Here is a 26016-nt window from a genome sequence, read left to right on the forward strand (position 1 = left end):
AGATAGAAGTTGGTTTTCTCCCGCTGAACCAGATAAAAGGGCCTGGGTATTTATCAGTGCAAGTTCTTCATCAGCTATTGAATCACTTTCCAAAAGAGAAATGTCATGACATTTTTTAAGTGGAGTCGTCTGAGGAGAATTCAATTCTTTTTTCTTTATAGGTGTTTCATATTTGGTGCCACAGCTCCGTGGCGGCTGAAATGCCTTCTGTGCAGCTGGCGAGACAAAGGTACAGATGGGACTGACAGGTGGAGGCAAAGGCAGCCTACTCAAGAAATCCAAGGCTCTTCTCTTCTTGCTGCTTTTTGGGTCATCAGTCTCTTTCTCCCCTTTACAACATGACTTCGAAGTCAAGTGGGCTGATACAGGTGTGCGAACAGACTTCCCTTTTGGCTTACAAAGTGATAAAGGACTCTGATAGTTCATCTCACTGTTGGGAGAAGGCATCTAACGAAAAACAAATTCAAAAGTACATATGTAATTATGTGCTATAATATAAAACATCAAATTAGCTTTTCATTAAAAATATTTAAACACACAAATACCACACACATTCTCACTCCCCTAATGGCTAATAGGTCAGGTGATTTCAAGAGACATTCATATCATTATTCTTATTCCTCCAGAAGGAAATAATTGTGCAGAAGAGGATATAAAAATGACATGAAAAGATGGATGAAGACTAATCCTAGTAAAAGACAAGAAAAGGAGGTAGGGGGTATAAGTAACACTTTAATATTTTATTTCTTTTTACTAACAGGTTAAATACAGGTTACCATTTTAAGAACACAGACTGCCTGGGTTCTAATACCTACTTTTGTAACTTTGTTACATTAGGCAATTGCTTACCTTCTCTATACTATAGTTCCCTCATCTGTAAAATGGAGATAATAATTTTATTTCATAGGGTTGTTGTGAAGGTAATGAAATAATATAGACACACTTAGCAAGTGTCAGCTACTTAAGAATTAGTCATTGGCCAATATTACAGACTTTAGCTTGATTTGCATTTATTGTGATACAAAGAGTTAAATCAAACTGAGCTTAGAAACAACCCTAATTGTACAGAATAGCCCTCTGAGCAAAAAGACACAGGCAAAAAAGTCTTTTCTATCACATGTACTTTAAGTGCTCAAAATGAAAGCACCTGTTGTAAAATTTGCCCCCCCGAAAGTGTTACATTCTGTCTTTATTTTTTATCCCCCCCTCTTCTTCTGCTTCTCCCCACCCTCCAGTTCAAGCCATTGTTTCTCAGTCTAGTTTTGCAGGACACAGCTCCCTGGCCCACGCTGGTATTATGAGCTGAGGTTGCCAGGCGTTGGGTGGCTGCTCACAGAGGCACACAGCAGCTGGACTCAGCAGCCCACGCCAACCTCCAGCTGTTCATGGCAGCCCAGCTTCAGGGAGAGCTGTTATTCACAATCTTAGCTGTAGAGGGCGCAGCTCACTGGCCCATGTGGGAAGTGAACCCGCGACCTCAGCGTTAGGAGCATGGTGCTCCAACCACCTGAGCCACAGAGTTGGCCTTTAATAGACAAGATATAATTTCCAGCAAACCTATACCTATAGGAGCCATAGAACAATAAACCACACTTTCTAATTCAGTTAAATTACATTTTACCATGCTTACTAGGTGTATACTAGAATACACTGCTACCTTCTTATACAGTACCTATAAAATTCCTTACATTTTATATTAACTTACCAGACACTTACTTCCTGCACCAAGGACTGCCTGGATGGCGTGCGGCTCTGAGGGACACTCTTTAGTCGGGGTGAACCACCTGGCATTGTTTGCATTAAGTATAAGCATAAGCTTGTTTTCTGCATCATTGCAAAATATATCAATGTTCTAAGAAAATAAATTGGGAAAGTTGTTTTGTAAAACGCAAATCTACACATTCAGATTGTTAGAAAGAGTTTACCTTTAAAAGCAGAACTACAATATTCAGATCAGAAGAAAAGAATGAGTCACCCCAAATTTAACAGTAACTGTCAAACAATATGCCAATGCAAAAATGCAAAACCAACATCAGTGATCAGGGAGCTTAACTGTTGGAGGGAGAAAGGGAGTGTGCATGGATGTCAGGGGAGGAAAGAGCTGTTAAGAGATCTTAGCAAGGTGTCGTATACGACACTAGACTGGAGATGGAAGACTGGATGAGGCTCCAGTTCCAGCTCCATTTACCACTAATACCTGTAAACCATCCAGTATCTACAGAGAGCTCCTCGTGTTAGGAATAAACTGAGAGAACGGCCTCACGTCTGTTTGAAGGATTAATTGAAACTACGTATAGGTTAAACCACATGAAACTGTTTCAGAAGTCATGAATGGTCAAATTCCAGCAAATATGGTTTAACCTAATTCATGAAAGTATTTTGCAGAACTTGAAAATGCTACGTAAATGACAGTGGTCTCTGAACTGCCTGCCCTTGCATGGTCTCAGAGGAACCTGGAAGGCAGACAGCAGGTTCTCTGTATGGGAGCCAAATAATGAAGGGAACCCCCACCTCCAATTAGAAACTGGATAAATCAGGTGTTACTCTTCACTGTGTGAACTGAGTCTTCAGGTAAATATTACCCACACTTCCTTTATCCAGCTACCTACGTCCTATGCTTTTAAAATGGGATTTTATATAAATTTTGAATAACATATTAAACATATTGAATAAACATATAAACATATTTGTAATAAACATATTTAACATATTTTGAATATGTTAAATATTTAAACATTTTGAATAAACATATTTAATATATTTCAAATATTAAACTACAGAACGAAGAGGCTTATCTTTTGTAGATTATTAATTAGCAATTTATACAATCCAGAATTTTGTAGGGAGGCAGCATTGCATAGTAGTTAAGAGTATGGGCTCTGCATTCACACAGCGTAAGTGTGAATCCTGGTCCCACCCATGTGGCTGTGTGACAGCCTTTCTCCATCAACAGAATGGAGAAGCAGCTCCCTGCTCGTTGGCTTCGGGTTAGGACAGGGTGGGATGCCCAGTCAGCTCAATAAACCTGAGCCAACACTATTTATTACACGATGTACATCCAGATTTAAGCAAAAATGCATGTGATCCAGGGAAAATAATTTCAGTGTTTTCCTATTTGGGATTATTTCAAATCAAAGACAGGTATATACTGTAAAAAATACTAGATATGGAGTTTAAAATGAAAGTCTGGAGTCTGCTTATTATTAACTAAGTACACTGCCAACTGCTATGGACCACAGGGAGCTCACATTATTCTTGTTACCAATTTTCCGTTTGCCACACGGCCTGGAGCTCCAACCTCCTCCTCGTCACTCCCCCTAACTTGGTTCTTTCCGTTTAGGTCACTCTTTTCTCCCTGGTCACTGTCATCCCCCTCCCACCTCTTCGGGGTCACGAGCAATGAATGTATGACAGACACTCACCTGACATCATATTTCAATATCCAATTTTCATAAAAACTGCCACTCCTTTTATATTTGACTCTCAAAATAGGAAAATACCAAAATGTGTGGAAATGCTCAAAACTAATTTTACCTCAATAGTATTTCTCATTTTGTGGAATGTCCCTTGAAAATGGCCCTCTTTTGGACTGGCAGAAAACATGGAAAAATCTCCAGCAAATAAAGTAGGAATTCCTGATCTGGATTCTGGTCGCCACTGGAGGTTGCTTGCAGCAATTAACGCGTGAGGTTTAATAATGTCTTCATTAAGATCTCCCCAAAACTTTATGGCCAACAAGTTATGGCATTCATCTGACAAATAGACCAATGGAGCAAGACCTACAATGAAAAAAACAAAAAGCAAAAACCCCACTTCATTGTTAGATAAATTAAAAATGCAAAGAACCTCTAATATGCCCATTTATTTTGGTACGTTCATGGTGAAAACAAATCAAGTTTAGAGAAGACTTAGGATTTCCAGAGTGACCTGTTGCTTCCAGTGCTAAAATTTCAACAACATGACACACACCCCACTCCTGAGGAAGGAGGCAGGCACAGCAGTGAGGGGAATACCTGGTGGTGCCTCCCTCCAGCGAGAAGCTTGCTAATACCTGGCAAAGCGCCATACACACTTACCTTTCCACCTGCAGTCCCACTTCTGGGACTGTGCTCTGAAGATATACTTCCAATAATAGCAAAATACATATGGAGAGGTTGATGAAAACACGTGTATGATGATGAAAACACGTATCCTGCTTTCGTACCAACTATCGAAAGCAGCCCATATTAGCTACTACCCAGGAGAGTAGCTGGATACACTATGGAACAGCCACACAATGGTGTACTGCGCAGCTGTCCAGGAGGACGGTCTCTGTCAGGTGACCCAAACGTACTGTTAGGTGAAAGAGAAAAGCACAGAGAAAGACTCGAGTGTATTACCTACCCTTCCTATAGGAAGAAGGGGATACAAGGAAATGTACCCCTATCTGTCCCTCCATGCAAAACAAGTGCAGGAAGGATAAACCAGGAAGTCCAGGGAGCGGTATGTGTGGGGAAGAGGAGAGCACCGGGCAGCAAGCACGAGGCGGGACTGTCACTTCTCGGAGTTTCTGTGTCGCTCTTAGAACCACAGTGATATCTCTCATACCTGTCACATGTCCCCCAAACAAAACCGACCAGTTACGAGGGACTCCAGGTTGGGACACCAGCACATTTCCTGGTGTTTCTGCCTGAAACGCCCCACAAGCAGTGATGCCCCGTAGGAACAAGCACATCTAGCAATCAGACCTTGGTTCTACACACCATTTTCTCCCAAACAAAGGATCCAGGGTTCCTTAGAGAAGTACAGCAGGTCCTCAAATGACATCATGTTGTTCAACGTTGTTTCGTTATGACGTTGATGAGACACTCTACAGGAGCTCAACTCTTGTTTATAGCAACTCTCCTGTGGTAAAACTGGCGCCATTACACGCTGCTTCCTTAACGGTGCAGAACCAGTCGGTGTTAAGGGGGGACTTAGGGAGCTGCATCCTGGACAGCGACAGGGAACTTGTAGGAAGCAAGAACACAGGAGTCAACCTGAAAAAGCTCCTGAGGGCCCCAAACTGAAACAGCAGGAGCCACAAAATAATGAAGCTACTGAACGTTAACCCACGGAATAAAACAAGTATTTGTAAATCCATACTGATATAAATCAAATAAATACATGCGGGAAAAAGGGACAGCCCTTCCTTGAGCAGAATTCCACTGAGTTCCAGTGAATGTGAAAGGAAAGAAGAAAAGAGAAAATCATCTTTAGGCAAACCCCACAGTAAGAACTGTTGCCAACAAAATCATGGTGGATGCTGACATTAATAGGGGAGAGTCTGCGGTGAAGTAGGATTTGCAGAATTTCAAAGAATCTTCTCCCAGACACTTATTGACAACGGGGAAGACGGTGATTTTACAGAGAAGAAACCTAGCAGACACCACCCAGCCCAGTGAGCAAAGTGCCATTACACTAATAAGGAAGGTCAACCTCGTGGACACCCTGATACGATGTCCAGATAAGGACATCATTCCCATGGTAATTGTGCCGAAAATGCACAACTCACTCCAATCATGAAAAAACATCAATTTTGTAGCATTTCCCTCATTTTGGGTTTGTCTGGTTGTGCAAATGGTGACAAGTGGAAAACGTTTCTAGAGTCACACACAGAATGCTGGCGGCACTGAGCAAGAGGATGAGAAGAAAATTATTTTGCAGTTTCGGACGGAGTCTGGTCTTCTCTGAACTTCCACAGAATTCTTTATATCATTTTAATTCTCTTTAGAAAACTTTATGGAAACGATAAAGCACTAGCATTTTCTAGCACCACCTTCACAGACGCCACCTGTAGTGGGTGTTGTGGTCTGTGCAGGCCATCACTGTCTGACACCCCGGTTCTGGGGAGCGCTGGCTTTTGGCAGCTCAGCCTGAGTTCCTGGCTGGGCTGCCCTCAGCCCCAGGGGCACTGAGTTGCCCGAGGTGACGCCCAGCTCTGCAGGCTCACTCCCAGGGCCTCCCTCTGCTCCCGCCCAGCATGCTCCTGAGGGCACTTCCCAGGAAACCTGCATGGAAATCTTTGAGACTGTTTCCCAGGGAACCAACTTGAGAAGTGATCTCATTTTAATTCATTTTATCTGAGAGGGTTTCTGTAATGTCATAATGAAACAGACTGAAAATAGAGAAGACACTGTTTTAAGCCCAAGTCTCCAATGTTGGGCTTGGTATTGGTTTGGCAGCATGATGTGTAAGAAAAAACATATAAGCTATAGAGCCTAAAAGAATGGGTTTAAGTCCCTTTAGAGAACTGTGACCTTGGGCAGATCGGTTAACCTGTCCCAGCTCCGGCTGCCCGTCTGCACGGTGGGATCACAACAGCAAAGGAAGTGTTACCACGAGGACGTCATAAACTGTGCCCCCCTGACGTTGTCAACGGTCCCTTTGCCCCCATTATGGCAGAGGTGGGATAGAAAGAAGCTAAAACAAGACCACGTTATCAGTGTGCTTGGGAGGAGGTTCAGAGAGGACCATGGGATGCGTGCTCACAGACACAGACACACACACACACACACACACACACAGTGCTGCAAGCTGGAGAAGGAAATTCTCAGTCAGGCTGTGAGCCCTGCTAGGGAGGGGCCGCGGGGCAGAATGAGAAGGGGGAGAATTCTCCTAGAGGGGGGCCAAAGGGCATTCTGCGCACTGTGAACGAATATTCAAAGGTAGGAAGTGCCCCCTGTCACAGTGTGTCTGGATTATGAAACTAAAGTTTAGCTGAGGTGTGAGGTGGTGGTTCAAGGCAGGAAGTTGACGGGTTTCCAGGCATAAAAAGTAGTTTGGGTTTCAGCTTCTAAGGGGCAGGGAACCACGAAAGATTCTAAGCTGGAAAACACGAGCTTAGAATCGTGTTTAGAATTGTGTCTTTGGGTGTTAGATAACTTTAACATCAAACTAAATTAAAAAAGAATGTTCACCAAAAACATACAAATGAGGAATATGCTGATATAAAATTTAAAACTTGGTGACGAAGGAATGCAGCAAGAGACTGGATAGAGCCAAGCAAGCACAGAAGACTCAGCTTTGAATCCCGTCCCTCAAACTGGTGGACATTTGGAGACAGACATGCGCACAGAGAAAACACCATGTAAAGATGAAGTTGGACACTGGGGTGACGCAGCTACAAGCCAAAGACTGCCAGGAGCTGGGAGAGCCGCCGGACTACATTCTCCCTCACAGCCGCAGAAGGACAGCCTACCACACCTGGGCCTTGGACAGCTGGCTTCCAGACTGGGAGACAACAAAGTTCTGTTGTGGAAGCCCCAGTTTGCAGTACTTTGTCACAGCAGTCCTAGCAAAGTGATGTACAGGGTTACTGAGCTAGGGAAAGTGACAGAACAGACATCTTCCAGGGACATGAAATAGCGGATAGAAACTGGAAACCCGGCCCTTACACAGTAACTGAGAGCAGGAAAACATTGGTTTTGGACACAATCGAGAAAAAGTCGAGAACTACACGGGGTCCTGGCAGGCCGCCTCACTGTCCCTCTCCCACACGCCTGACCTGACCGTCACCACGTGACTTGGGACCATTAGCCCTGATGTCATATCCTTCTCCACAAGGAGCCCAGGCCATATTCCCAGACAGTCTCCAAAAGCTCTGCACGATGCCCTGACACCATCTCCCACCTCTCCCTGTCTCCTGGAATCCTCCACTGGATCCTCGGGAACTCAGCCAAACCTCAGCACGCTCCACGTTCCGGAACTGCTCTTTACTGTCCTGCTGGAACATGCCCAGCCTGTGTCTGATGCCACAGCTGCCCTGCAGACTGTGCTCCTGGAGCTCAAGGTGGGTGAGTGTCTTCCTTGCTCCTCGCTGCTGCTCCCGGCACCTCCCCCAAAACACTCAGCTTTGAATCTCCTTGTTCAGGCATCTACTGCCCCTGGTCACTCACTCCCTTCATTTTCTTGAAGACTCAGCTCACAACACTGTCGCTCTGTCATTACTATTGCTGATTTCTCTGTGACTTCAGTATCCCCACAGATAACCCTTCTGACAGCCTGGGCTCCCAGGGTGTGTATGCTCCTTGAGGGTCTTGTCTGCAGTCTGTGAGCTGCCCACCCGGCAGACTGACCCAAGACCTCGTTACTTGCAATAACCTCATTCTCCCCCAGAAGCTCAATTCCAAATATCTCATTCTTCCACCACAACCTTTGATCTCTCCAGCTCACTCCCGATAGAACCCTACCTCAACCAATCCTTCCACCCCACTGGGTCGTCCTTCTTACCTCCTGCTGCTCTTCCAGTCCCCAAATGTCCCTTCTCTCTTCTGCGTCATGCTTAAAATCCAGGGTCAGTTATTAAAATCCCTCCTTTGCCTACACCCCCACATTCCTTCCCTCCTACTGTGTGTTATTTACCCAGCTAACTACAAGTCTGGCCAGATCTCACTTCCCCCTGCCTCGTGCCTGCACCATTACTGCCGAACATGGCTGGAAAAGTATCACACAGCTGTGACGACTGGTCACTTTATCTTCATGAACTCCAGTGGCCCTGGCAGCCACCAAGTGTTCGCCCAGCCCGTCCACTCTGCCATTTACTGGAGTGATGATGTCAAACTTTTAACGCCTTTCCCTCCATTGTGACTCTCAGGTGATGATTTCGTTTCCTATTGCAGTGCGGAAACAGAAGCAATCAGAGGAGGGCTGCCCCAAGTTTTACTCACACGCCAGCTCTCCCGCTTCACCCGTACCCTGTACTCCACGCTTTCCCCTCTAACTACAGATGGGGACCGACAACCTACCAGCTGAGGCCAACCTCCCCATATACCCACTAGGCACCGTCCCGACACGGCACGAGGAACTGCATTGCACCACCAGCCCCCCTTTTCTTCCACTGTAATGTTCACCCTCTTTCCTGGACCCTTCTCGTCAATACACATGTTATCAGGATGCTACCAGCACTTTGATCTGAAAAAGCGAATATTCTCTGGCCCTGACTCCCCTCAGCTCTTTCCCGTCCCGGTTCATTTCCCATCTTCACTGGGAGCAGGATTCCCTGACGCCTGTACTCACCGCTGCTACTCCTCTCTTTCCGCAGCCTGTCACTCCAGCAAAGGGGTCCTCGGTGCTAAAGCCAGTACCACGCTCAGCCCTCGGCTCTCCACGGACGCTGTCAAGTGCTGGCCCCAGACGCTCACGCTCACCTCTCTGAAATCCTCCTTTTCTCCCAGCTTCAGCAGAGCTCCCTCTCAAGCCTCCCCCACACCTCGCTCACGCTCCTCCTCTTTCTTTAACTGGCTCCTTTCCATCTCTTCTTCCAGGAGGGACAGCCTGAGTCACTTCTCTCTCTCTCCCACCCTCATGACCTCAGCGAGTCCGACCACTTTACCCACCACGTGGATGTTGACTTCCCAATTTATATCTTCAGCCCAGACCATTCCCCTGAACAGACGCCTGTACCCAAGTGTCAGGTAGAAATGTCTACTTGGATTAAGCGCCTAAAACTTCACTGTCCACACTGAGCGCCTGACCTTCCCCACGCCCTGTTTTCCTCTCAATAAATGGCAAGTCCATTTTTCCAGGTGCTTAGACCAAACACTGTGGCACCGACCCGACTCCTCTATTCACCCCATGCGGACCCTCTACTTTCAGACTCTGACGACGTGTGACCACCCCCCTGGCTGTTGTCTGGTCAGACTCTTGTCAGCACCCTGTGCCGAAATTCTTGCAGTAGCCTCCACCTGGTTCCCCTGTTTGTGCCCTCACACCCCCTACCATCTATTCTCACTGGGAGCCTGAAAGGCCCCCTGAAAACCTAGTCAGATGGTGTCACTTCTCCCATCCGCCAGAAAAAGGAAGTCGGTCCCAGGGCCACCATGTGATCTGGCTCTTCGGAGCGTCTCCCTGGCTGTGAGCTCGCACACACTGCCGGCCTCTGCCACTGCCCAGGGGCACCAGGCCGGATACTGTCTCACGACCTGCCACCACCATCCCTTCTGCTGGAAATGCCTCTCCGTGAAGGTCCACAGGCCTCCCTCCTGTGGGTCCTTAAAGCCTCCCTCAGATCCTGTCAGCTTTGCAGTGAAGTCTTTCCTCACCTCCCTCCCCAAAGCTGCATTTCCCCTCCCTTCCCTGATACTACCTATCATTCCGCACTTAATGTGCTTCATCAGCACTTACTGAGAAAGGTACACATGCCACTTATTATTTTGTTTGCAATGGCTCCCCCACCACAGTGGAAGCTCCCCGAGGGCAGGGGGTTTTGACTGTTTTGTTCATTGCTCTGTACCCAGTACTCACCACAATGCCTGGCAGTAGCAGGCATTCAATAAGTATTGACTGAATGAATGAATACAAGTTACCCACCATCTATAACAACAATAGAATGTGTGGAAAAAGTCAGCCAAGTCTGACCAAGATGAAATGAAATGCTATGGAATCAATGGAGGGTATTAACATACTACAGTCAGAGAAAACCTGCAAAGCACCAAAACACAAGCCACCAAACAAAACCCATTAAAACAGAGGAGAAAAGAGCACAGCAAAGACAAAGAGCACAACCCATCAGAAAACAAGACAAAAAGAACAGACAGTTTCGCATCTTCAGAACAGATTTATGCCATTGAATTTAATAAGAACATAAATTCAGTAAAGTAGAAGCTGGCATAAGGGATGATAAATAGCCCTGTAAAATGATAAGGAGACTGCAGGGCCAAAGAAATGAATTCAGGACACCAATATGTAAGCCTAATGGGACAGCTATGTGCATTAGAAATAGCAAGAAATAAAACAATGTAGAAAATAAAATTACTGACATAAAGGCTGGACATAATGGTGAATGAAGATGAAAAAGACAAATAGAAGCAATCAGAGATGAGATAAAAACAAAAATAATCCAACATAAGACTAACAGGTGTCCTTGAAGTAGAAATCCCAATAAATGGAACAGCAGATATATTCAAAGAAATGACAGAATTTCCCTGAAATTTCCCTAAATTTCCCTGAAATGACAGAATTTCCCCAATAAAGAAAGCATTGAGTCTGCAGATTAGAAGAGGATCCTGTGTCCCAGGAGAGTTTTGTAGAGAATATTTACACTAAGACACAGCTTAGTCAAGCTTTTGAACTACAAAACAACATATTCTTCAGACATCCAGACATAAAAAGAAAACCACCTAAATGGGGGAAAAATTAGGCCAGTCCCAGACTGTTAGATGCCAAAAGAGCAATTTCTGCCAAGTTTTGAGGTGAGGAAAGAAAGCGTGATCCGTAATATTATGCCTAACCAAGATACAGTCTCAGAAGTAAGGAAACACATACCCAGTCAATGTAATATGGCACACATGAAGCCATCTTAAAAAAAGACTGACCATAAACCTTAGCCAAAGGACCAAGGAAGGGACAGAGGAGGACAGGCCAGCTGCTAATGAGGAATGCACCAAAGCTTTCAGAGCCAACCCTGTACCAGGCACTGTTTCGGGAGCTGAGGACACAGCTCCTGTTCTGGAGGAGGGAGACAAACACCAGGGAAATGTATGCTGTCAGGTGCTGCTGAGCGCTGGGCTGGGAGCAGAGGGAGAGCTGCTCTTTTGAGGGCCGCATCTGACCAGACTTGGAGGAGCGAAAGGAGCCAGCCACGTGACTGTGTCAGAAGTTTCCGGAGAGGGAGCTGTGAGTGTAAGCCTCTGTGAGGAAGTGAGCTCGGTGGGCTCAGGACAGCAAGGAGGGTGTCACTGTAGCTGAACTGGAGTGGGGGACAGACTGAGGAGAGGAGATTGGGGTGCCTGGCACAAAATAATGAATAAATGGAAGGCTTTGTGCTTCAAGTCGGACTGCAGCTGGCTCTTGACACTTCCTAGCATTTAGGGAGATGCGAATTTGGCTTTGTAGATAGAAAAATGGAAAGAGGAATGTGCACATTTAGGGAATAAAATATAGATGAATTTGGCTGAGATGCTGGGAGTAGTAAATGTGAAGTGACACTGCAAACGTACCAGCCTCACCTCACAGAAGTGGTCATCAGCTCCTCCTCGGCTTTCAACCTAGGTTTTCCACGAGCTCTCTTCTCACCTCATCTCACTAAATTCTTCTCCCTCCCCTACTTTTGGGGTTTTGCAGAATGATAATTGTGAACCACAGGAGAAAAAGAGACATCAAAGAAGTGTCAATCACCCACTTTTTTTGTCGGTAATCAGGATTGGAGAGTGTGGCTTTGATCTAAGATGGAACAACAAAAGCCCTTCCTCAATCTCGCCAAGGTGCACTTGACAGGGTTCTATTTCGTTGGAGGAGGAAAGAGCAGAGGGGTAGAAACATGGACTCCAAGCTCATAGGTTCCAAGAGAGCCGAAGACAAACATGGATAATGACCTATTTCCCAAGGTCACAAATGAAATAAATGCTTCTTTCCTTGGGAAGGACAGAGTGAAAGGGCTGGAGAGAAATGGAGTTTCTCTGTCATTTAAAATTACTTGTTCCTCAAAAATTTAGAAATACAACTATCATATGATCCAGCATTTCCACTTCTGGGTATATAGCTGAAGGAAATGAAATCATTATCTCAAAGAGATAGCTGCACCCCCCATATTCACTGCAACATTATTCACATAGCCAGGTATGGAAACGACCTAAGAGTCCATCGACAGATTGGTGGATAAAGAAAATGTGGTATAAGCAAAGGAATACTGTTCACCTATAAAAAAGAAGGAAACCTGCCATTTGCAGCAACATGATGGACCTCAATGGCATTATGCTCAGTGAGACAAGTCAGACAGAGACAAATATCGTATAATCTCATTTATATGTGAAACCTGAAAAACCAAAACTCACAGAAAGAGAGATCAGATTTTCTGGTCAGGAAGCAATCTTCTCTGGGCCCTCCCTGACCTCTCTGCTATATAAACAATCCTGAAAAGACAGTCTGAGACAAGAGCTGCTACCAAGTGTGTAGAAATGTCATGCGACTTGCTTTCCAACACGAGAAACTGATGGGACAAATTGAAAGCAGCCAGCAAGGTGGTCAATTTTAAACCAACTTTATCAATATCAGATTAAAGGAGATCAGATTAAACAAACCAGTTAAAAGAAAGGCTGTCAGAATGGATAAGAGCAAGACCCAGCCACGCTGTCTATCAGAAACACACTTGAAATATAAAGTCCTCAGTAGGTTAAAAATAAAAGAATGGGGAAAGATAGATACCATGCAAAACAACACTAACCATAAAAAAGTTGGAGCAGCTATATTCAAAGAATAGGCTTTAGAACAAGGGATATTATTAGGGATAATGAGGGATATTGCAAAGGAAAAAGAAACCCAAAACCCGGAGGTGGAGGTTTGACTCCTCAGTTAACTGCACAGGGAAATTACAATTATTATCTAGTAATCACTAAAATGCTGCAAAACATTTTCTAGCTATCTCTTTAAAATTAAGTAGCACAGAATGGGAGGTAAGTTCTTTCCTTGTAATACCGCAGAATTGCTTTTCATTAAGAATTGAGATTAAAACAGGTCTACTTTCAAATCACTCAGTTATCAAATTTGCCAATTTGTAGTTCCAATTAATCATAAGGAAGACAAAATGTAAAAGATCATGTTTTTCAAAAGTATCAATAAAAAGCTACAATTAAATAGGCTATACCTTACCTATTTTCTTCACAACAGAAATTACAAATCCTATTAGGTCCACCTCAGAACAAGGTGGCTGGAAGTCTGGATTCAGTAATTGGTTGAAGGGAAGGGGCTTCCTTGCCTGATAAACTTGGAACAGGATTTCGTCTGAAGCCTACAAGAGAAAAATCAGCATGTGTCAATGCTATAAACTAATATACATTCATCAAAAATGAAAAATGATAATGAAAGTGTGTACCGGTAGTTGTTGGTACTGAGTTTTTTTTGTTGCTGTTAACTGTATTTTAGCTCCTCCAGGTTTATTTTTAGATTTTGATGTTGCAAGATGATAGATCCTGTATCTCTTTCCCTCTGTTAACAGGGAATATAAATCTGATGACGGACGCCAGATACTCAGTATAACTATTTAGGTAAAGAGGAAAAAGACACAATGGAAGAACTGATCATCATCGAGATTCTTGTTTAAAAATGGAACACTGATAACAACTGAGATCTAAGGATTCGATCATCATTTTTTGGGTGCTGGTAGCCCATTTTTGCTCCTCTGATATACACTAACTTTATACTTAAACTAGCATTTGAGATTATTTTATTAATATCATAAACTTTAACTTAAAACTGATAAAAACAAAAAATTTACATACTGACCTGAATCTTCTTCTTTTTTCTCATAGCTTATGATTCGCAGCTTCCACACAGTTGTAACGTCCCTTGATAACATCTGCTCCCCTTGCTCAGCAGATTCCACAGCCTTCCGGAATCTCAGCTGGATCTGTGCTTGCTTCTTATCATTCAACGTCTGCTTGTGATTATTCAAGGCTCTCAACTGCTCTTCACTAAAATAACCCTGTGATCATTTAATATATGAAGGCAGATAATGATGGCATGAAAAGCAAGAAAACAAAAACAAAACACCTCATCTATTGTAAGTGAATCCCTCACATTTAAGGGATAAAAACACAGTAGAGTTCTCTTTAAGGGTGTGACAATATAAAAAGTGAGATGAACATACTCAGCTTATCACATAAATATTTTTAGGTGCTTTACACTGTTTACTAATCTTTGTGACAAATTTCCCTAGGGCCAAAGCAACCCCTTACTTATAAATGTGACTGTAATAATCATAATCAACATATATGGCATTATAAATGGTTAACATTTGAGAGCTCGCTCTGAGAAATGGATCTATGTGTGGTAAATGCATTAACTCATTTAATCCATACAATAACCCTAGGAGGTAGATACTATTATTGTTCCCATGTTATAGAAGAAACTGAGGTACAGAGAGAATAACTCGCAGAGACATACAGGTGGGGCTTAACTCAAGAACCCTCATTCTTAGCCCTGTAGTGTAATTTCATGAACCCTCTGGAACAGTAGATATAGTAATTTAACACAGATTTGTGCTGTGAGAACTTGCCTCTGTCTCCACACTTCCCTCCCAATATTTCACCAAATTGCTGTCTGGACCCATTGGGACTCTCACTCAGCCCAGTGTAACAAAATTAAATAAATGAACAAACAAAAACAGAATAAAATAAAATAGGAAATGGAATCCTGACACCTAACACTAGACTGCTGCTGCCTTATACATCTTAATATCCTACTCTGCAGAAGAGAGTCTGAACTCTCTGTACCCTGAGAAGGTTTTCCAAAAATGTAGACAGTGTTCAGTTTAAACATGAATTTAAAAAATAAAAAAATCTGTGATTTCCAAAGTTCCACAACATTTAATATCATCAGTTAAAACGAATCCTTTGAAAGGGTACTTTAGAAAAGGATGGTTTTTTTTCCCTTCAAGCATTACAGTAACTTGACCTAAGTGAAATCTCATAGAACCGTACGAACCCACAACCTCAGAGATAAGGTCTTCTCAGGCCTTCCCTTGGTAGAAGGTGGAAAGGAAGCCTAAGAGACAACTCACCTGTCCAGCTACAAGGTGGCAGGACCAGGTCAGAACTTAGTCCTCCAGTTCTCATTTTGTCCCCTATTTCCTCCTTATAAATAAATTCTACAAAAGGCTTCTAGACTAATAAAGATCTTGTTAAATTTTGTGGATGAAATTAAACCTATCTTTCTATGATGACTCATAGAAAGCATAAATAAGCTTCAACATAGGTAATAAGAGAGAAAGGCAAATCATTTCTCAGGAAAGCAGAATAAAGCCTTCACTCACAGACTTGCAGCAGATATACTGCCAGGCTTCACAACTGGGCTCACCTCTCACGGGGAGAATGGGTTGTCACTTGGGAACATGAGGGAATTCCATTCAGAACAGCACTGCTCACTCTCCTAATAGAGTATTCGTTATTTTGTAGTCCCACTATTTAAGACGACTAAGGCTATATATACAGTCATCAAATAAATGAGATTAACCAATAAACAAACAATAGCTTTCCTAGCACTTTCCATCTTCTCCCTATCAAGCAAACTAATCCTAGAATTTGCATTAATTAGATAACAGAGTGTCTAAAAATTTAGGAGGTAGCTTACCTGAATATATGAGATGATGTTCTAATAATAGTAACTAACATCTTTATGGAATTTTGTAACAATACACTTTTACATACATTATCTAATTTGATCCTAAAACAACTTATTTTATGCCCATTTTATAGTTATTTTACGCCCAATTTCTTGGCTAATAAACAGCAGAGCCATGATTCTAAAGCTTCTGCTATTTCCAACACAGTTTAGTGCTTCTGAAACTTTTCGATCTCAGTACCCTAAAAGGAGAGGCTTATGAAACAAACTCTACGTAGGACGTGAGAAAAAGCTGAGAATGTGGAAACTAAGGCATTACTTTGCAGATACTTGCTTCATCTTAAAAGTAAACAAGTTATGCCTGCATTTTAAGCCACACTTATTTACCATCTAAAGTTATTTAACCCTCCTACTCTCTATTTGATATAGAACTGAAATGTACCACAGAGGTTTGCCCCATCACTGGGGGCCCCTCTGAGAACAGCCTTTAATACTCCGCTTCCCATGATGGTCAGGGGTGACCACAACTTCCCACCTAACGGGTGAAGTGCCTGTTCCTCTCTCACCTCCAGGTAACTGGGGTCTGGTGCGGTCCTTACAGCTTCATAGAGCTCGGCACCGTCCTGCAGAGCACGCACCTGCCGTCGGGTCAGTGCACGTGGAGGTAGACATTGTTTTGTTCTGTTTTCTAGGGAAAAAAATCATTAATCAGCCAAACCACAAAGTTAACACTGGAAGCTAGAGAGCCAAGCAAAAATACCCAAAGAACAGGGGTTAAAAAATAAGAAACCATTTATCTGCTAAAAGTTTTCTAGGAAAATGTCAAACTAACGTACTCATGCTTTAAAAAAGTGTCATACAAAGAGTCTACTTAATTAGAGTAATTTGTAAATTAAGTAAATTATTTTGTGATTTACTTAATCATAGAAACACCATGAGACAGTGGTAAGTTTAAGTAAATCAAATTTTGAGTCCAATTTTTTTGCAGATTTATATACAACATGAAGTTAATATAAAAAATCATGAAGCAATGCAGAACATAAAATTTTCAGCAAAAAAGATATTAAAAAAGTAACTTCATGTCCTTTAAGCAAAAAAAAACAAAACACAACAATACCCACTATGATTTTTATTATTAAAATTGATGTCACAACAAATGAGAAACAAAAACTCATAGACACAGACAATAGTTTAGTGGTTACCAGAGGGTAAGGGGGTGGGGGGTGGGTGATGAGGGTAAGGGGGATCAAATATATGGTGATGGAAGGAGAACCGACTCTGGGTGGTGAACACACAATGGGATTTATAGATGATGTAATACAAAATTGTACACCTGAAATTATGTAATTTCATTAACAATTGTCATCCCAATAAATTAAAAAAAAAAGTCACAGGGAAAACAAGTCTAGCTCCAAGTATAGTAACATAAAACTCAACAACTACAACAACAAAAACTGCAAAAGTTATATAATGTAGATAAAGACACTGAAGAATGAAAATGACAATGGCCTAGGGGGAAAATATTTTTTTGAGTTTTTCTTTTTATTGAATGTTTGACATGTAGCATTGTGTAAATTTAAGATGTTCAACATGTTACTTTGATATTTATATATTGTAATATGATTGTTGTATTGATATTTATGAACTTACATAATTATAGTGAAATACTGTCTACCAGGGGTGCCAAAAACATGTATACACATTTTAAGGAGATGTTATCTATGTATTACTTTTTGAAGTTGAGTTGAATTACAGTAGCAATATGTAGTATGATGTTTGCTCAAAAGATGGCGTTAATCAAATGAATGCTAGTGTCACCATGCGACAGGCAGGACAGAAAATGGCAGAATCACGGTCGTTGTTTGAGGAGCCCAAGACCATTTTGAAGTGGTACTTGAAATTCGAGAACGTTGTGGAAGTACAACAACAATGGATGAGTGAGTGTGCAACAGAACCTCCAACACGCCTAACAACTGCACGCATTCGTGGTAAGTTTGAGACGCGTAGTGCTGTATGTGATGTGCACAAGGAAAGATCCAGGAGGCCGCGCACAGCAACGAGTCCTGCTGCTTCTGCTGTGGTGTTGGAGCAGTTTACACACTTGCCACAGAAATCTACCAAACAGTGTTCGCCGTCATCAGAAGTGTCTGGACGCTGACGGCAACCACTTTGAGCACCTCTTGTAAATGCAGAAGTCAAATGTGGCTTGTGTTCATCTTTTGTTATCGGTATATATTGAGTAGTACAATTTTAATACAGTTTTTTCCTTTCTTAAACTGTGTATATATTATTCTGGCACCCTCTGTACATTCACTACACTGCGCATTAGATCTTTATGGCTTCTTTACTACTCACTGTAAGTATCTCAAACAATATCAATCTCATCTCCCCCCCCATGCTCTGGTAACCACCATTTTTTTACGAGTTTATCTTTTTTTACACTCCACATATAAGTGATTCATACAGTACTTGTCTAGGGGAAAATAATTTCATAGTTCTTTCCCATGCTGCTATTCTTTCTCTAGTACCAAAATAAGATACGATAAATACTACAAATACCAAAAAAAGATACTACAGTACTGACGCTGAAGAGGGAATGTACTTCTGCAAAGTGTTATGCCTATGTAATCATGTAAGACAATTACAGTATCTAAAAAGTTCAGTATGTTGAGTAAAGACTTAATAATTTGGGGTTAGGTCAATGCTTACCTGTATGTTTATGTAATAATATTTTGAAAAACAGAAAAAATTCAGATTCAGAATTAGAACAAAGAACTCTATTACTCAAAGACAATTTACCCAATTACAAAATTACCCAATTAAACTAGAAGCCTCCAAAAATTCTAATGAAAAAAACTTGTTTTCGTATAAAAAAACTTGTAATATACAACTCATTTTTACCTTCATGCTCTTCAAATTCTGCTTGAATTTTAGTGAATAAGTCTTCTAGTCTCTTTTGTTGGGCCTCTGCATATTTTGCTGCTTCCTTTTCTTCTTCTCTTTCATTGCGAAATATGTATAATCCAGATGACGTTTTCTCCATCCACTGCAATAATGCATCAGACAGAAAACATGGTAAGGAGGGATCATTCAAACTAATTGTCTCAAAAGAGAGAAATAGAGAGTAAGTTTCAAGAACATATCATACCTGTATAGGATATACTCTTTGAATAACTACGTCAACACAACCAACATTTCCTCCATCACTGAAAAGTGATGACAAGGGGAGAGGAAAAGGTCTAGGGTCCCGAAAGAATCCAAGTTTGGCATACCAGCAAGCAGGCCGGGTACTGTTAGCAGAAATCTGGACAAATTAAGGAATATATTGGTTTATAAGCAAAGGAAATATATTCAATTGTATTTCAGATTTCATAACATTTTCATTCTTTTAGGACTGGCTGCTTTAAAAAGTCTAATGAAGGGAAGTAAGACAGTAAGTTGAAAAACTGTACGACAGTAAAAACACTTTCAAAATGTACTACCTTAAAAAAATTATTTAAGCTGCTGTAAAGTCTTAATGTCATATAAGTATTACCACAGGCATGCCTTGTTTTATTGTGCTTCACAAATATATATATATATTTATTTTTTTCAGTTACAATTGACATTCAATATTATTTTATATTAGTTTCAGGTGTACAGCATAGTGGTTATACATGTATATAATTTATGCTGTGATTCCCCCCATGCACTTTTCAGATATTGTATATTTTACAAATTGAAGGTTTGTGGCAATCCTACATCAAGCAAGTCTCCTGGTGCCATTTTCCTGACAGCATTTGCTCATTTTGTGTCTGTCACGTTTTGGAAACTGTTGCAATAATTCCAACTTTTTCATTATTATTATATTTGTTATGGTGATCTGTGATCTATGAGAAATCATTCGTGAAAGGAAGAGTCAGTCAAAATGTCAAACTTCACGGTTGTCTTTTTTTAAGAAATTGCCACAACCACCACAGCCTTTGGCTCCCACCACCTTGATTAGTCAGCAGCCATTGGTGGTGAGGCAGACCCTCCACCAGCAAACAGAGTATGACTCCTTGAAGGCTCAGATGATGGTTAGTGATTTTTAGCAATAAAGTATTTTTAATTAAGGTATGTACATTGTTTTTAGACACTTAACAGACACTTAACAGTATAGTGTAATATTACTTTCATATGCACTAGGAAACCACGAATTCATGTGACTCGCTTTATTGCGACATTCGCTTTATTGCGGTTTGGCCCTGAATCCACAATATCTCCAAGGTCTGCCTATATTAGAAAATTAATAAAAGATACTTTAAACATGATGGATTAAAATATACTTATTTATCTAGGTTCCCTCAAAAAACCTACAAGAACAAAGAGAACTGGAGAAGACAATAGATGATATATCATCAAAAATCTGGAAGCTAAAAATCTGTTGCACAAGTGGTAAATAACAAATCAGCTCGAGGATGATTACAGTTAATAAAAACAGCAGACATTCACAGAGCACTTACTGTGGTGCCTGGCACAGCGTTAGTGCTTTACATTACATTTAATCTTCACAACAATCCTAAGACTTCCCATTTTACAGGTGACAAAACTGAAGTATAAGGGAAATTACATAATTGATCTAATGTTACTCAACTAGCAAACTTGTTGTATGGAGCCAATATGAAACAAAACAATTTGAGGAAATAACCCAGCCACTGGAGGCAACAGGTACCCTCTGTAGGCAGGAGCATGAGGTGCGGCTAAAATGGGAGGAATGGTGGAGATTTTGTCTGAAGATAGTTAAGACCTCAGATTTCCTCTCCCATCCCAGGCAACCACGTGACTGTCCATCCCTCACCCCACAAAGAACCCAGGAGAATTTACTTTCTGGAGAGGCTAAACAACACACATCCTGGACTCTGCAACACCAGGCAGAAGCAGCTAGTGTGGGGTGAGATGCTGTACTGAAAACAAAAAATGCAATGAAAACCCTTATGCTGAAAAGGAATCCCTGTTAGTTTTCTTACTCTGCCCAGCTCTCCTAACAGTTGCTGATATTTGAGGGTCTCCTAATTAAAAAAAAAAAAATCACATCCCCATGTTACCCACAAGTTGACAAGCCCCACCCACCTCACATAGCACTTCTAATCAGCTCATTAGTGCCCCACCAGTGAAGAGGAAAGAACAACTAACAACCAGTAGTGGGGCAAAGTCTCCAACCTGAGACACCCAAGCAAATAAAAAAAAGGTTCTCACAGGGGAAAACAATGCAGGGAGCAGAAAAAACTAAAATAAAACAAAATACTAATCAGCCTCAGAAAGACGAGAAGATACTGTATCTGTGAAATAACATCCTGATGTCAGAAAAACAGGTTTAGGGGATAATAAAGGTCTCTGGAAATTGAAAATGATGCCAGAAGGCACAAATTCATGAGGGATTAGAAGATAAGATTAAGACCTAGAAAGTAGGGGGTGAAACAGACAATAAAAAAGGAAGAGAAGAGGGAAAGAAACAAGAAAATTACAGGACCAATCTAAGAGGCTTAGTGCCCAAATATAAGGAATTAAAAAAAAAAAATGAAGAGAAAAAAATAGAAGGGAAGAAATTATCAAACAACCACTTCAAGAAAATTTCCCAAAACTCAGTGAAGAACATATGTTTACAGACTGATTGTCACTGTGTACCCAGGACAATGATTTAACACAAAGGCTGACACCAAAGTACATTATTATGAAATTTCAGAATACTGGAGACAAATGATCTCAAACACTTCTTGGAAACAGATCTCCCAGTGAAGGACTGGGAATAAGAATAGTACTGAACTTAGCAGAAGCTTCACTAGAAGCAAGAAGATAATAGAGGAAATGGCTTCAAAATTCTAAAGGAATTATTTCAATTGCAAACTCTTTATTTGGCCAACCTTACAATATAATTTTAAAAAGCTGCATGCTCCCTTTCTCAAGAGGCTTCTGGGTTGTGTGCCCTTAAACCAAGGGAATAAAGCTAGAAAGATATGAAATCCAGAAAACTGGGCTTCTAAAACAGAAAGAGGTGAAAACAATTTCCAGAAGAACTGTGCAGCATATGTAGAAAATAACCACTTCAGATAAAGCAGGAATATGGAGAGGTCCAGGGGATCTCCAAGAAAAAGAAATGGAACTGATAAGGGTATTTTAACATATTGGGATGAATTTTATATAGCGCCTGCATGGGAATGAGTTGGTGGTAAGGACACAGAAAATTAAGAAACAAAAAAAGCAAGACAGTTAATAACTCCAGGGAAAGCACTAAGTTGTGAAGAAATGAAATGTAATCATAGTATATTATACGCTGAGTTGCAAAAACTATTGTCATTACAACGTAAATATTGAATCCAGACTTCACTCCTCCTCGTTCATCGTTCATCGCAGGAGGCTAGTAGTTATTGTCTAAATGAAGGAGAACAGCCGAAGCTTCAGAGTGGCTGTCTTTGGGGAGAACATGAGTAGCCTGAGGCTGCCATCAGTGGCTGCCTTTTGGGGGTGTGTGGGGGGGTCATAAATCTTTTACAGTCATGTGCTGCTTAACAATGGAATACATTCTGAGAAACGCACCTGAGGAATCTGCCACTTACATTAGGATTATCATGCCATTTCCAAGAAATGGTGTATCCTTAACAGGCGTCGGTAAATTAAAAATTTTAAATGTACAAGCTCTCCAGAATTTAAATCAGTGACTGATTTTTTCCTAGAGTGTGCATTAACTTATCTTACCTTTAGCATTAGAGATTCTGGGGCTTCCAGAGGTGGGCAGGCGTCAGGAGAGCCCACCAGCTCCGCTCCGTGAGTGATGACCTTCTGGCCCACGGCCAGCCTGCCGCTCTGGAGGAGGGCTGAGAGCGGGGGATCCAGCTGGGCCTTCACTGCGTACCAGCCATCTGTCAGTTCCACAGTGGCTGCTCTGTTGGTCTCCACACTGCTAGTTTTACTGTCAGAAGTTTCAGAGAGATTTGTGCTTGATGGAATTATTTCAGAAACACAGAGAACAAGTGCTTTTGCAGCTGTGTCATCCCTTTCCATTATCTTTTTTATAGCTGATCTTCTGCTTTTATCAATTTCCATATCATATCTAAAAAGAAAAATGCACATTTTAGGAACTGTAAGTGTACAATTTCATTGCAGAAAAAAGTCACCGAATAATTGAAAATAAAAATTTAATACCTTTATTGAAGAAATACTGAGACAGAGAGAATTTAAAATTTGGTAGCCAGAAATACATTAAGTTTTATAGTGTTAAAAATGAATTAAATATTAAAACCCTCAAAATACAAAAATGCTTTATTAGCAATCCCCGAAGAGTGGATTGAATTAGTATTCATATTCTTCTCAAGAATATGAGATTAAAGAGGGGGTGGGAGGAAGAGGGAGACAGGTGTATGAGTGTGTGATTTCTCTTAAGTGTGGGCTGGGGGCTGACCAGAGAACTACCCTATACAACTGCACAGCAATGTAGGATGGCAACTGTCACCGACAGCTGGCTCGTGTGCCTCTATGACATGGAAGTCACAGACTGCAGAGAAGTCTGACCCATATTGCAGGATATGATGACATCATGTAATGCTTTAAACCTGCCTGTATTTTAGCTGAAGAAGCACCCGTTCTGGGTTTAGGCATCTATCGGCAAATTGCTCAGGAAAAGCAAATTCCATAGCCGCCAGCTTCCAGACAATCCATCTGTAGTGATTATAGACCCAAACTCTAGAAATAAGCTTTGGATCCACACCGGGAGTGTCACACAGAGCCCTGAACAAAGAAAGGTAGAATAATATAATAAAAACCACGTAAGACAATATTAACTTCAATAACCAAAACTATTCTTTGCCAAAAACTACACAATAGAAGAGCATTCAGTAAGTTTTAAAAATAATTTTAGAAAATGAATTGATATGTATCAAAATATACTAATAAGAATTCACTTAACATATTAGTCAACACAATTATTTCAACTTTTTAAAGAGATTGTTTTTAGAAATCACCAAAAAACTTCCTTCCCTAGTCCTGGTGCTCCCCTCTGCTCAAATCTCAAGCTCTACTTCCTTTCCCATTATTCTTACTCTCAGTACTAAGGAACGGAAGTGGCTTTCATTAGCTTCTGCCCTCGTATGCACGCACCCAGCAGCATGCGCCCCTTACACTGTGCCTTCTGCCATCTGTACATGAGCTCTTGTCTACTCAAGGACACTGACCTGGGAGATGCCTCCTCTCTCCCCGCATCATTGATTTTATTTCCTTCCACTAAATCAAAAACAGTTTTTCGACCTTCAAACAAACGAACAAACACAGCAAACTAACACCCTTTGATCCCACTTCCTTCTTCACATTCTGCTCTTTTCTCTGCTGCTCTTTTGGGCAGCGCCTGAAAGAATGACTGTGTTCTCCCTCCAGCACCTCTCCTTCCCCTGCCGTCCGTGGCACTGTGATCCGGCTTTTACCCCACTGATCTCCTGACTTACTTTCATTAACGTTAGTGGGGACTCCGCATGCTAACCTCAGCCGTCCTTTTGCAGCCCTCATCTGATCGCACCTGTCAGCAGCATCGACATAGCCAGTCACTCTATGCCCTGAAGGGCCACCTTCACGCGGCTTGTGCCACACCAGCTTTTTGGCTTTATTTCTAACTTTTGGGTTCTTCTTTCTCAGGCTCTTTTTCATGGCTTTAAATTCCATCTATATGCTTACAACTCTCAAATTGCTTTCTTTGGCCTACGCTTCACCTATGAGCTCCAAACTTGCATATCTGACTGCCTGCTCATCCGCCCTGCATGTCTACTAATACCTCAAACTTCGAGGGTCCCAAACTGAACTCCCAATTTCCCTTCCATCCTTGGTCTTCCTAACTCTCAGGACATGGTAACTACCCTTCCAACTGCTAATGCCAAAATCTTTGGAGCCGTTTTTACTCTCCTCTTTCCTCACACTCCTCGAGCAAATGCTGAAGGTGCTACGTTCAGAACATACGCAGAATCCAACTGCTTTCACCAACTCGACTGCAACTCCTTGGCCTGAGCAACCACCCCTCACCTGGGTTACTGCAATAGCTTCTGAACCGGTCTCTCTGCTCCCGGCCCTGCCCCTCCCCACAGTCCAATCTCAACCAGTAGCCAGAGTCCTTCTTTCAAAAATAAGTCAGATAAGGTCACCCTCTGCTTTAAACATTCTGATGGTTGACTTGGAGTAAAAAGGATTACTCAGAATAAAGGCCGGAGTTCTTGCAAAGATCTGTAAGGCCCTACCTCTCTATATCTACTCGGTCTACTCCAGCTACCCTAACCTTCCTCCTGCTCCCCCAATAAACATGCCCTCCTGCCACCCCCCAAGCCAGGATGCTGTGCCCAGTGGTCCCATGCTCACATCCTTAAGCTCCTTCAGGTCACTGGTCAAAGGCCACAGGCTCAGGGAAGCCTCCTAAAAAACCCTGTACCTCTCCCCACTCAACTCTCCCTACCCCCTTTCCAGCTTTATCTTTATAGCATTTATCACCTTCTAATACAATTTTCTTATTTCTCTTTAAAATTTTCTTTCCCCACTCCAGACACTCCCACTAGAATGTATGACTTTTTAGGGCAGAGATTTTCTTGGTTTGTCATCCTTAGTACCCAGAATAGTATCTGGCACATAGTAGGTGCTCAACGTTTGATGAATGATACAAAAAAACAACTTGAGCGTCAACACTCCAAGGTTACGAACCATGCCCACCAGGTTACAGGGTAATACTTTTAACCTCTCCACAGTGCAGGCTACTTCATACAAGAAAATAATCTCACTGTTTACCATTCTTTTCCAACTAGAATTGATAGCAGATATTTGTTAATATGAGACAAGTGCAAGATATACATAACATTCTTGTTTGAAAATAGTCCAAAAACATAACAAAATCAGTTATTTTGTAAGTCGGTAAGAAAAATGCTCTAATTTAAGAAAACCAATTTATTAAATCCTAAA

At 41.7% G+C, this 26016-nt stretch overlaps 1 protein-coding gene across 1 annotated transcript in view; it reads right to left on the reverse strand.

Moving 5' to 3' along the window:
* Window positions 1-26016, reverse strand: part of BRCA2 (BRCA2 DNA repair associated) — a 57365-nt gene that overhangs the window by 1405 nt on the left and 29944 nt on the right. The window contains 11 exon segments of the mRNA XM_081045753.1: window positions 2-447; window positions 1706-1852; window positions 3535-3779; window positions 13606-13744; window positions 13829-13992; window positions 14239-14437; window positions 16641-16762; window positions 18976-19120; window positions 19223-19378; window positions 22789-23143; window positions 23647-23817. Of these exon segments, the coding sequence (XP_080901879.1) occupies window positions 2-447; window positions 1706-1852; window positions 3535-3779; window positions 13606-13744; window positions 13829-13992; window positions 14239-14437; window positions 16641-16762; window positions 18976-19120; window positions 19223-19378; window positions 22789-23143; window positions 23647-23817 (2289 nt within the window).

Source organism: Rhinolophus hipposideros (assembly GCF_964194185.1).
Source record: "Rhinolophus hipposideros genome assembly, chromosome: 4".
Taxonomy (NCBI): Eukaryota; Metazoa; Chordata; class Mammalia; order Chiroptera; family Rhinolophidae; genus Rhinolophus; species Rhinolophus hipposideros.